The sequence below is a fragment of the Watersipora subatra genome, chromosome 2 (assembly GCF_963576615.1).
Source record: "Watersipora subatra chromosome 2, tzWatSuba1.1, whole genome shotgun sequence".
Taxonomy (NCBI): Eukaryota; Metazoa; Bryozoa; class Gymnolaemata; order Cheilostomatida; family Watersiporidae; genus Watersipora; species Watersipora subatra.
This window is the reverse complement of record NC_088709.1, coordinates 64,082,758-64,096,385: the sequence shown is the minus strand read 5'-3', so window position 1 is coordinate 64,096,385 and position 13,628 is coordinate 64,082,758. Positions and strand designations below refer to the sequence as shown.

Sequence of the window (13,628 nt, the reverse complement as noted above, 5' to 3'; positions counted from 1 at the left end):
TTTACATAAATTACTGTATTTATTAAAATATTTTGTAACAAAATGCAATATGTACAGTATAAACTCCTGTTTACTGCCTATTGCTTGCCAGAAGAAACTTCTGGTGGAAAATATATAGAGAAACAAACATTCAATGTGGTTAGTAATAACGATCATCCGCTACAACAGAGACAAAACCATCAAGAAATCTCGCCGAAGCTCCTGAGGTATTTCAACTCTGAATCACAAAAACAGCAATGTACCATGTAACATACTGCTTCTCAGAAAGTCTAAATGCATGAAATAAAATTAATTCATAGTAAATAATAGTGAAAAAATATATAAAAAGATTGACTTCATACTATCTTGGGCAGCCAACTCCAAACATTAATGAAACAACTTCAATATAAGGATTATTAATGAAACTTCTACGGCGAAGTGAAACAACCGATATTTTGCCTAAATTACTTACATATTACATTAGCAGATGCACTGATTTAGTAATATCAGTAAAATGTAATTTCCTTCATTCATTCAGGTATGAAACTAAATTTTACAGCCAATCACAGCGCTATCTGCTGTTACATCACATCATGACATAACTAAGATGATTAAAGTAGGATACAGACTAGTATGGATAAAAACTTAAGCAGTAATAATGAGAGAGTAGCATTTGCACTAGGCAGAGACTGAAGATAGCTTGGGTTTTATAACATAATCAGGGGAGGTTTCGGATATCCTAATTGCCACTCCAAACAATCCTTGCACCGTGGTCAATGGCACTAAACTCTTAAAGTTACTAAATCAGACATGAGATGATAACTCATAAAAAAATTAAGAAAAAAAGTTAATTTTTAAAAAAGAAATTTGATAATGAAACAAATTTTTTTTACTATCTGGAATGGAAACATGTGAGACAGCTAATATTGCTTCTACTGGTCAACAGATTTTGTCAGGTGCTGTACGAAGCTTTGCGACTCTGAAACCTCCAAATAATGTCGGTGTTGACTAGGTGGATGGCTGTAAAGAGGCCGGTTGTGCATATGGTAACTGTCAGTTAACATTCCACCAACATGCAGTGAGAGATTTGATGCAGGAGCCATATTGAAGATTCCGTGTGACATTGTCGAAGCGGAAGGGTGGCCGAGTGCCGAAGAGGTAACGTGTTGGGGTAGCACACTACTGCTACTGTGATTGGACGGTACTAGGGAAGATGATAAAATATGGGGAGGGGAGGTTATATAAGAAGCTTGTGGATCAATTAACAGTCCGTGTTGGCTGCGAGGAAGCTGGTCAACAATTGGAGCCATGCTACCTAAACCAGCACTCGAAGTCGTGCCATCAGGCACGATTTGAGTTGTCTTGCTGACCTCTGGCCACTCCCAAACTGGACAGGAAGTAGCATTACTTTTCAGAGTTTTACATAAAGAATTTTTTGAACTTTCTTCCACACTACAATCCTTGCTGGTCACAGTGACGGTAGAAACGATGACGGGAATTAAAGCTTTCGCCTGCTGCCGTACCGCGTCCAATGAATTTATGAGTGGTGACATGTTGGCGTCGACAGGAAGTTGATAACTGAGTTGATGAAGTTCAGCAAGAAGCTCACGCATGGTTTCTCCTGGAGATTTTGGTGGTTCTGACGGAGGCAGAGAACGTTTAGATCGCTTGCGTGCACTTTTGACTGGTTTCATTTGAGAATCCTTGGAGATGATTGCCGCGCCTGCCATACCCAAATAAATTTGTAAACGTATCATCAAAAACATTGTGATAATAACAATAACCATGGACATTTTTATGAAATAATCATGCAGTCTATGATGTTTATTAAATTAGTCCCATGACACCTCCCTCAAAGTATGGATAAACTCTGAAGTGACTGCCAGCACTGCCAGAGCAGTGTCAAGGGTGCCAGCGTGAACTGCAAACCTCTACAATATTTTTTTATTTTGATTATTTATGTCTATGTTTTACCATTGACAAAAAAATATTCCATAAAATTTTTAAGGGTCAATATTTCATGCTAAGTAATACTACGACTACTAGTAGACCGATCTCTCAAAACGTATTTTATTTAATGAGAAATATTCTTTTGATGAGATAGATCCCTAAAATGCTATTGAAGCAGCTGTATCAACTCAGTTTCTGTCCATAATATCTGGCAAAATGTCAAACCATGGCTATATTTTTACCAATCTTTTATTTGAAATTAAAAACGTTTTTAACAATTGCAAATTAAAAAAAATTTAACGTGTGAAATTAAAAGATTGGTAAAAAGATTGTTAACTTTTTTCGTCAAAGTTTTGGTCATGAACTATGACTTTATATAAACATCTAAGGCAGGGCACCCTGCGCAATATGAAGCATCATGAGCGGACAACTACAATTTAGAGGATTGAAGCAAAGTACGTTACACCCTACCTTACATTCTGCATTTTACCGAATGTTTTCAGAAGCATGGTGAATAATCAAAAACATTTACGAAACTTAGTGAAATATTTCAAAATTTTTTTAATTGATATTTTATATTAACATCATCTTATTCAGTACATTCAGTGAGCTTTTAAATTCATTATATAAATTTAAATAAATAAAAAGGTTTTACAATAATATACTAGCAAATAAGATAACAAACGCTATAGCAAAATAATAATGACCAGCACAAGTAAACACCTCTAAATGAAGGAAAATGACTTCTCTAATCAGGCAAATTTGAAACATAGCGCCCACTTTTAACAAAAATTTTTTTTTGAGCTTTTAATTGAAAAAGACAATAAAACTTCAGAAATGTAAATCGCAAACACAACACCAAAATTAGCAGCCAATTTTTACGCAACAAAAATCCTTTTTATTCTTAGCAAAATATTCATCCACCATAGCTTGAATAAATGTCATTATCCCCAACTATCCAGAATCAACCATAACCAAATCCTAAAGTGAAGATGTAAAATGTGTCAAACATTGTAAAGTAATAGACGATGTCTGTGACAAGGGTACATAACTCCCACCTGGAAATAATCGCTCAAGCTCTATCGCTTTGGTTGGCACAGTCCACTGAGCAGGAGCCCAAGATGGGTTGTGACGCTTAAGTTTCATAAGAGCTCCTTCAAGATCTTCCTGATTCTCTAGGATCATAGTAGCCACTGTATGAAGACCAGTGTCAGTATGCACAGACACCTACAACGAGTTGGAATAGTAACAGACACCTGCAATGTGTTGACAATCTTTGCTATGATAAGAGTGCGTCTGTTTATAGCGAAAGTTGGAGGTCAGGAAAAAGATTGCTTCATACAGGGTTTGAACCCGTGATTTACAGCTTGATAAGCAAATATGCTTCCGCCTGTGATAATCATTTGCTATCCAGCAATAGATTAGTTGTACGCACTCTATATCACCGTACGTCCTGTACATTCCTAGTATACAATGCGGTCGTAGAAACAATGAAACAGTAGTCCCGCAGCAAATGTCATTAAAAAATATAGATCAAGCAATACGCAAAGGCCAATCACCTTCGCTGATGTGATACATATTGCACAGACTGTTGAGGAAGCTCAGCAAACTATCGGAAAATTTGACAACTGCAAAGTATCAGCGCTGCCTCGACAATGCTGCCGGTTTACGTTGCACATAATCGATGAATAATCATCAAAAGACAACACCGACATACAGTGTTATAGTGTAAACCATCCTTAAAGATGTGGTTGCGTCAAAAAGGTCGATTTAATGAAATTAAGACCAATAAAAGGCTAAAACATCAGCTACAATTTGATGTCATTTTTGTCTTTGTAGACTAACCTAAATTTTAATGTTCAAATATCTTGACAATGAGGTTGCCTAACACAACAAACAACATATTAACTGATAGACAAAAAAAATACTTTCTTTTAAAATTAACTCAAATTTGATGCAACCACATCCTTAAAGGTTGACTTGCAACAAAGTTCACATTACAGTTATTTGGTACCATAAGATTCACCATGTCTTACTGTGTTGTGTTGTAGGTGCAAAGTATATGGGAATGTGATTACAAGCTCTTAAAAGCTAAAAAAATGAACAGTTAATCGCAGCCACACGAGACTGCCGTAGTTTGGATTCACTTTCCAAAATGGCTCAAATGGGACGTAGTTGTTACAGGATGGTTTCTGTTTACACTTTCATGCAATCTCATTCGTCAAAATATTTTCACAAATATACTTCACACATTCAATAAAACCATGTCTATTGTTCTTACGCGTCTGTTTTATCGTCATTGTAATGCTGTCACTTTTAGCACTGATATCTTATAACTTACCGTAAAAAATCAGTAAACTTTTTAACTTTAGCATGAAGGAGTACATATCATTGTCTGATAATCATGACGAGCCTGTTGGTTACCTGTGATAATCGAAAAGTGCTGCAAAAATTATTTTCGAAGTATTGGGTCACATGATCAGATTACGACTTGACGATTAGTCCAAGCTGAAACAAAACTGTAAAGTAAGCGAGCATCTATATTTGATACGGGGTCTTCGGTAAAACCTGAAGTGTTTGTCATAAACTAGTACTACGATAAGTTTTATATTGAGCTTTTTATTGGCCCTTTCAATTCACGTGAGAACATCACGTGACAAGACGATAACCAAACTGTAATGACAACGTCAGATAAATAAAGAGATTCCAATTTACGGCAGCTTTTCGTTTTTGAGCTTTTAAAAGCTTGTAATCACTTTTCCACACATTTGGCACCTACAACACAACAGAGTAAGACTTGGTGAATCTTTTGATACCAAATAACTGTAATGTCAATTTTGTTGCAAGTCAACCTTTAATTGGTTCACCTGATGATCACTCACAGCACGCTGACAGGGTACTAGTTGTGTGATAATAACCATCCGTTGACAACTGCCACAACTATATACAGACATCTGCCATGTATAACTGACCATACGATACACCGAAAAAGTCTTGACAACCGCAGCAACATAGATCACGCAACTCTGGGGCGATAGAGAACATGTTCGAACATAAAAACCTATTTAACAGCTTGAAACATACTTCCTATCTCTCCAAGTCATACCACATAGTTGAACACTAAAAGAGAAGACAACAACATAGAAGTACAAGGGCACTTTAACTAGACAGTCGACACTTTACTTCTCTTTGTATATTAAAAATGTCCGCTGTTTATTGAAACAAATATTCTCATAAGGATACACAGTAATTTGTTTAATTTGTTGCTCATTCTTAAAACCTTATTGATTAATGCTGCAGGTAAATACATACAGCATTAAAACAATAGCAGTATATCAACAATGCGAAGCATCTTCACATTTCAGTCCCACATTTCAGGTTAGTAGGAAGCTATAATCAAAGATTGGTGGACAAGTAAACAGCTGCGCAGCGCAATTTAAGACAAAAATGAGTAATTCAAACATCAGCCAATCACAGAGCAGCAAAAATGAAATAAAAAACTAAACAATGTTATATTTTCTTTTATTGTTAATTCGTATTGAGCTGACAACTATTAAACACATTTATCAATTGTAATAACAATTAAATTATTATAATTCAGCTCTTATCTCTTTCAACTGCTAGTGGTTTGATGGCCGTGCAACCTTTATAATAAACTAATGTCTTTTGCAATCCATTTTTCTACTAATAACTTATTTATTAGAAATTAAAATGATAAGACAAAGTATAATCCATTAGACTCTCGTAAAACGTAAACCTCCCATAATGTAAATTCCACATAACAAAGAAATTATGTAGTTTTTGCATCGTGTTATGTAAAAAATTCCATATAACGTAAAGCGTTGAGCTGTTGCAAAGAATACTTAGGAAGGAGGGTGAGGTGGAGGAGAGCGGGGATGGGTAGGTGCAGGTGGAGCCGTGAAGTGGGTGGAAGGATGAGCCTACTACAGATCTGTGGTTGCGTCACTAATAATCATGAATGTTTTATGTAGCAGGAGCCACTGTTAAATTTTAAGTACACTTCAAGTATCCAACATTGTACCGCTGGAGCGTTCCAAACAAAACTTTTCTCTCCCACCTCATGTGGTTGATCCAAGGCGATCCATGTATTAATAACTACTCACAAGATACATGGGGAGAAAACCCTCTTTATTTCTGATTACTATCTATTTACAAGTTACATGGGGAGAAAACTTTTGTTAGCTCTGAGTAATAACTATTCCCAAGATACATGGGGAGAAAACTCTTTTTATCTCTGAGTAATAACTACTCACAAGATACATGGGGAGAGATCTCTTCTATCTCTGAGTAATAACTACTTCCAAAATACATGGGAAGAAAACTCTTCTTCTCTTTGATTAATAACTACTCACAAGATACATGGGGAGAGATCTCTTCTATCTCTGAGTAATAACTACTTCCAAAATACATGGGAAGAAAACTCTTCTTCTCTTTGATTAATAACTACTCACAAGATACATGGGGAGAGAACTCTTCTTATCTCTGTACTTGACATCAAGGAGACAGCGACTCGTCGCCTCTCTTAGTAGAAGCAGCTGCTGCTCAGCTGTCTGGTGGATGTAGAGAAGACGATTCTTAGCATCGCCTGAAGGTGTGTAAAAAAGCAGATCTGCAGGGTTCTCTTTCCGCAGACTCTCATAGAGCTGTTGAAGGTGGCCTGTGCTCCCCTCACTGCTCCTGCATAATACAATAAGCGAATGCAATCTACCATGCAATAGGTGCAATTGGAAAATGCACTTGTCACAGTATAGTTGTCAGGTACTAAACACAAATTTAAGCACATCCAATAGTGATAACTACGAAGAAATCTTTAAAATAGCTAACACAATAGTAAAAAGCCTGATATTTTTTACAGAAAAAAATGTGGATGTGATTACGCTATGCACTGGCTAAGTCAGCGACAGGAAGTAGAAGTCATCACAACTGACATTTGACATTTGCTTGACAACAACAACAAGAACAATGTCAACTACCTTGACATTTGCTGACAACTCTTCGAACACAATAGAAGGTACCCAATATAAGGTACACGAAGGATAAAAATCTCTCAACCTATTCAAAACATATTAAATTAGTTACAAATATCTCAATTTACTCAAAATGTATTAAATTATTCAACAATCTCTCAACCTATTCAAAATGAATTAAATCAGTTTATAATCTCTCAGCTTATTAAAAATGCATTAAATCTATAGACACACAATTGTAAACAAGTTTTCGATTATTTAGATGAAACAAAGATGCAACAACTCCAATGTACAATCATCTAATAACACTGTTTTTGTTTTACGAACTCAATGAATCAATGTTCTTATACAAGCGAACGTATGGTAGACTTACATAAGAGAAGCCATAGACTTCTGTATATGATTAGAGATGTCTTTAGCAAAAGGGTAATAGCGTCTATTGTCTTTCTCAGGCATGGGCTTGCCAGAAAACAACTGAGTGACAAACTCATCTATCCGAGCCTTCATATGGTCGATGTGTATGACTCCTTCGCTGACAAGTTTATGAATGTGCTCTATGACACGCCTGTCTACCCGCTGCCGCCCTCCTGCTGCCTATAAACCACGCTAACAAATATTATTAACAATTGCTACGATAAGCAATGACAATTGTTATGGATACTGCTGACTACAGCACACGATCATAAAACTGACATTTCAAGTAGTAGTATAATATGAACAGATCACAATAAAGTATGACATAATTACAATAATATAATGATGATATTATTATAATGATATAATAATAATAATGTACGATATAATAAATTACAGCATTTGTCATAAAATACAGCATAATTAAATACAAAAAACATATTTTATTTTCCGTAGCAAAATATTTAATGTTGATATGGCACCAATACATATACTTATATTATGATGTACAGTATATATATATATAACTACATATACGCATACCGAGTTTGTGTATATGTAGTTATATATAGCTACATAAATAACTACATATAAATAAATAGAGCTATTTGTATGTAGTTTATATGAAGTAAATAATTATCTAAAGGATAACATGCTTATGTAAAGCTAATAAGTGTGCTCAACATGAAGTATAGAGCTAAATATATAATTAGTGCGAATAGAGTGCACTTAGCTTTCAGCTACTGTCAGTTTCGAGGCTGCAGTCTTTCCTCTCATCAGACTGTATAAGAGGATATAAAATTCTTCAAACTATTTATAGATTTAGCTCTATACTTAACGATGAGCACTCTTTATCAGCTTCACTTAAGTAATTGTCTATTGATAATGACTTGAGTAAGGAAAGCTAATGAATAATTTATATTACAGTACTGAATGTTTCTAGATAAGTCGCGCAACTCAATGCTGAAAGAAATGTTGGTTGTGTGTAAGGCAATTATTGTTTTCAAAAATGAGCTTAAGCAACATGTTACATGTAGATTTTATCAAAAAGTATCGGCACATTTTTATCATTTGCAATTGTTTTTGATGTTTGAGGTGATCTGATTGCCAGGATGTTTTAAGGTTAAAATCAACAAAACTTGATCTAAGTTAAAATGCTCAAAAGAAAAATGTATATGCTGAATGTCACTAGTTGTTAATAAACTGGGTTTCCATGCTTCAAATAGATCCGACGTTTTGTTGTTTGATTCGAAGTGATTGTTACAATAGTTGATATCAGCTATTGCGTTCAAATTGCAGCATTAAGCGTCTCTATTCTGTCAATATCTTTGCAACTATAGACACCGTAATCGGGCTTTCTCTTACTCTGAGAGTTTCAACAGCGATCAAATTTTGTCAATTTTAATCATAAAACATCCTGGCAGTCAAATAATCCCAAACAAAAAAAACTAATCGCAAATAATAGAAAAATACTGATGCTTTCTGGCGAAACTTGCTAAATTTTTTTTAGGTAAGTTCATCTTTGAGCAGGAATAAGAACACTGATATCTATTGTAACTCAAACACTGTTTCATAATGTAATTACGAAACAGCGAGACCAAGTTGTGTGGTTTAACACTAGTCTCTTATGGAGAAGTGTCGCCGTAGCGATAAGTTTTAGCATTGCTCTTTACCTTTAAAACAGTGATATATACATAGAATTATATATACCGTATATCCTGGTGTGTAAGCCGCCCCTGTGAACCTAACATTTTGTTTAAAAAGTTTAGAGTACATCTTACACACGCAGTCTATAAATTATGCCTGTAAACTTCTCACCACATTCGGGATTATGGTAATCACATGAGAAACTAAACATTAAATATAATGAAAATACATAAATACAGCTATATGAAAGAATTATACAAAAGGTTAACAAATTTACGTAAATTTTTTTTATAATAAGAATGATTAAAAATAATACAATTTGAATTAACTGTGGAAATGCATAAATGCTAAAACAATATATTCAACAATAAGACGCTACAAAATATCCTGTACTTGTTTGTACATGCGTAATGAGGTCATAAGGCGTGGTTACTGTCATGTGACATCTCCAGCGCTTGATTCCATTCATTGCAATGCATTTTCGTTGATACCAAAAACTGTACATTCATAACTTTCCATTAAAACGTGTACTCGTACTTGTATCTCGCCCTTACCGATGACAAGGATTGGAAAACGTGCTGATTTAGTATTTGTTTCCTGTAGTTAGCTAGAGGCTTAACACTTTTTTCGCAAAGGTGAGAACAGTCATAGGTCGATTGCCACCTTGTCAGGCAACATGTGCGGGTGAGGGCAGATAGAGACAGTTCATTTGACGAATGACTCACATGGCTAGATCAAGTTAAATAGTTTAAATGATGGAAAAAGGGCGGGTGCAGCTTATACAAGCTCTATACCAGTAGCTAAAAACAGCCTTCAAAGTTTGGAGTGTGGCTAATACATGATGGCAGCTTATACACAAGGATTTACAGAATATATAATTGTACATATACAATTAAATATATATAATTATATAAAATCCTTATTAACTGGAGGATTATAGTAAAGATATCAACAAAGATTTTTAACGAGTTCACCTGAACATTATAGCATTATGCAAAGTGATACGACATGTTCAGCTGGTGACACGACATGTTAAACAGATGACATGTTAAGCAGGTGACGTGACATGTTAAGCAGGTGACATGACCATGGCACCTACTTGAGGAAGATAATGAAGAATAATAAATGTGATCCTAGCTAAGATCACCTGAGGATTAATCGTGCTGCAAAACAGCAAACTAACACGTTAGAATAGCATGAGCACCTGCCCGACATCGTGCCCTTTATGGGCGCAAAGCTTTGGAAAAGACACATGAAACTGTCTCTCAGTTTGTAAAGTGTGTCCCTTTTCCAGCAAGGTCCTGATACGTGCAGACGTTCGGTCCCTCAGGCGCCTTTGGGCATTGTGTTTTACCTGTATGAGAAATGTAATATTATGTTTGAAAGCTCCTGTCACAGCATAATTTTCAGTTCAGTTTTTAAATTAGTATAAATTGAAAATTATAAAACGTACCATTTCAGAACATTTTTAACAAGAAACATGGATGTGGTAGCCAAGCACAAAATAAGTCTACTTTGATATGGACAATTGTTAGGTAAAATTCCCACATATAGACAAACATATTCGCTATTAGATAAAACAAAATGATTTAAAAAACAATGTAACATTTCAGGTAAAGACTAAAGCTGGTAAAAGGGTAAGTAACTCCACATAGCTGCCAAAGTTGTTGAAGGATTAGGCTGTAAACATGAATGTGCGTTTGCACCAGGATGATTTGCCAAAGTTGTGTTTCTACTGAGGGCGGTGAAGTTAAAATGGTTTCTAGTCTGTTTATGATTTAAAATATGTTTATACAAAGACCTCACCTCAAACCAAATCAAACTCTGGCTATACAAAATAGGTCACCGTTTTTAGCCAATGAAATTCAACATTGATATTCATTTAATTTTGATCGCTTGAAACACATAAGTGAGTCAACCTGTCACTGCCATTTAGATGTATGCATAATAGCCTAATTATAATAATCCCTAAATAATACTGACTTTGAATAGGCCTGTTGTAAGCGCATCTAATGCTATTAATGCTGTTTGAACTGATCATTTGGGAGAACAGAATCTACCGCAATGGCATTTTTGGCTGTATTGCCAGATGTGATTGGTCAAATCCATGTTGTACTCCATCTATGACGGCTGTCAAAATTGGACAAACAAAGTAGGCAGCATTTCACTGATCTTGTGTCAGAGACTAGGACAAAGTCATTTTCACAACTGTTTTTCGTTTTAAACCAGACTTTATCGGTGTGGAAGCAACTCCAATAAATCGGTCTGGTGTAAACGCAGCTCAACTCAGAAAACAGAATCGTTGGCAATAGACTGGTTTACCCACATAACTGTCAGAGTTAGTAGGGTCTTTTAAAGATGGCAGGGAGTGCTCTCCTCCGTCACAGCCTTCAACACCAAAATCGGTGTAGACAAGAATATCTCGTATCTGGATCTTAGCTGGACAATCCTTTTTAAGTTGGTTATGCTGTCGGATTTTGTTGATTCTTTGCTGCTCTCCAGAGCTCACTAGACTCTACAACAATATATGAGTGTCTATAAAGCTGGATAAACTCTATGAGAATACCATCTATGAGTGTCTATAAAGCTCAATAAACTCTATGAGAATACCATCTATGAGTGTCTATGGACTAGAATTACTTCTTCTTATGAGAGTGCATTTTATATTCAGCTTGAGATTCTCCGAAAATTCAAGTTTCTGTCAACTGAGTTATCTGCACTTACTTGGGTGCTTACAGATTTCCCACCCATCCTAGGTTCAAAGTTAATACTTATAAGCATTACATCTACTAACATCTGTATGACGATCAAATTAATCCTCATGGAATGCAGTCACAGTAATGACAGAATGCAGCCTTGCTATAGAAAACACAGCTATACATCTTATTGTTGCAGACATAGGATATTACTAGGTTTAAGGCGTTGCATGGGTAATAAAATAATTACACAATAAATCTGGGTAACTTAAGCTAGTCAAAATCTTTAGCCGCATCAGGAGCTGACATAATAAACGTTGCGTTACGCGTAATGAACAAGGCTGCTAGTTAATAGCCCCAAGCGATTCAAGCGTAAGTATTTTAGCCAATGTAATGAATATGAACGCAATTAACCCATTGTATCACAAGTAGTTTAAAGGTTGACTTGCAACAAAATTCACATTACAGTTATTTGGTATCCAAAGATTCACCATGTCTTACTCTGCTGTGTTGTAGGTGCCAAATATGTAGAAATGTGATTACAAGCTCTTAAAAGCTAAAGAACGAACAGTTAATCGCCGCCATCACGAGACCACCAAAGATTAGAATCGCACGGAAAAAAAACGAAACAATGCCTAACGGTATTTCTCCGTTAGGCACTGGGTTAAAAAGCGTCGGTAAATAACTAGCAAAGTTGCTGCCATGTTAAAAATCACCGTCCTGAGTTCTGCGGCCTATGTATTATTTGATGATCATTTTTTTTAAATAAAGCAGATGAGCGGCTTATATAAGGGTGTGTGGTTAATAGTCCGAAAAGTACGGTAGACGAAATACAGTGCATTTTCGTAAGAACACTTGCTCCAACAGATTTTGACAAACAAGTAAAACTTTGGAACAGATTACCTTTGTCTTCTAAATTGACTTTTATATTCTCATCCAGTAAGAAAATAACGTATACCTCTTATAACATATACCTCTTATAACGTATACCTCCTATAACATATACCTCTTATAACGTATACCTCCTATAACGTATACCTCCTATAACGTATACCTCTTATAACGTATACCTCCTATAATGTATACCTCCTATAACCTATTCTTTCTATAGGTTCTGCCTATAACCTATACTATATATCCTATAACCTATACCTCCTATAACGTATACCTCCTGTAACGTATACCTCATATAACGTATACCTCCTATAACGTATACCTCCTATAACGTATACCTCCTATAACGTATACCTCCTATAACGTATACCTCCTATAACGTATACCTCCTATAACATAAATTCCAGAGAACAGGAAAAATTTATATGAGGTTTTTGCTTCCTACTACGTAAAAATTCAAGTGTCAAGACGGGTGAGTTTTCAAAATCGATTTGAATGTTAGTTTATTTTGCCGTACTTGCGGAAGAAAGAACACCATGCGATTAGCGTACTAATTACTATATATAACTTTCGCGAATTTCTAGTTCATCGTAATAGATCATAAAATATGTCGACAAAAAGGCGAATAGAATAGCTGCGCAATTGTTCATAAATACAAAGGCGATCAGTAAGTGTAGGTGTTACAGCGTCGGTCTACCAGTCTTATTGTCACAAGTTGGAGTATCGTCGAAAATTATCTTTATCCTAGCCTTCATTCCTGGATAGTAAAAGACGACGAACGAGTAGAACTGCTTTTTAATGTAAAATATTTTGTCGTTTTGCTTTATTGTAGACGTACAAAATACTTGTTATTAGCTTTACTTTGCAGAATAGACTTTGCTGTTTAGAAAAATAAGCAAGTCGTTGTAAATGAACGCCAAAAATGTGCAGTTCCTATCAACTTGTTGTAAATTTACCGCAGTCATGGTCTATAAAACCATTGAGATTAATCATAAAAAGGAGAAAGTTGTTGATGCAAACCAATAACTTTGCAGTTATGGTACAGCCCACAAATTAAAAG

The 13,628-nt window shown here is 35.4% G+C and overlaps 1 protein-coding gene across 4 annotated transcripts in view; it reads right to left on the bottom strand.

Moving 5' to 3' along the window:
* The window catches only part of LOC137386831 (uncharacterized), a 51,281-nt gene that overhangs the window by 10,554 nt on the left and 27,099 nt on the right, over positions 1-13,628 (bottom strand). For 3 of the 4 annotated variants that reach the window (XM_068072992.1, XM_068072991.1, XM_068072993.1), the window contains 6 exons: positions 11,305-11,493; positions 10,183-10,332; positions 7,291-7,511; positions 6,402-6,627; positions 2,988-3,156; positions 12-1,702 (listed from right to left, as the gene is read on the bottom strand). In XM_068072992.1, the coding sequence (XP_067929093.1) occupies positions 912-1,702; positions 2,988-3,156; positions 6,402-6,627; positions 7,291-7,511; positions 10,183-10,332; positions 11,305-11,493 (1,746 nt within the window). In that variant the 3' untranslated portion in view covers positions 12-911. Of the gene's footprint in view, positions 1-11; positions 1,703-2,987; positions 3,157-6,401; positions 6,628-7,290; positions 7,512-10,182; positions 10,333-11,304; positions 11,494-13,628 lie in introns of those variants that run through there. The other variant, XR_010977848.1, reaches the window with a different exon arrangement.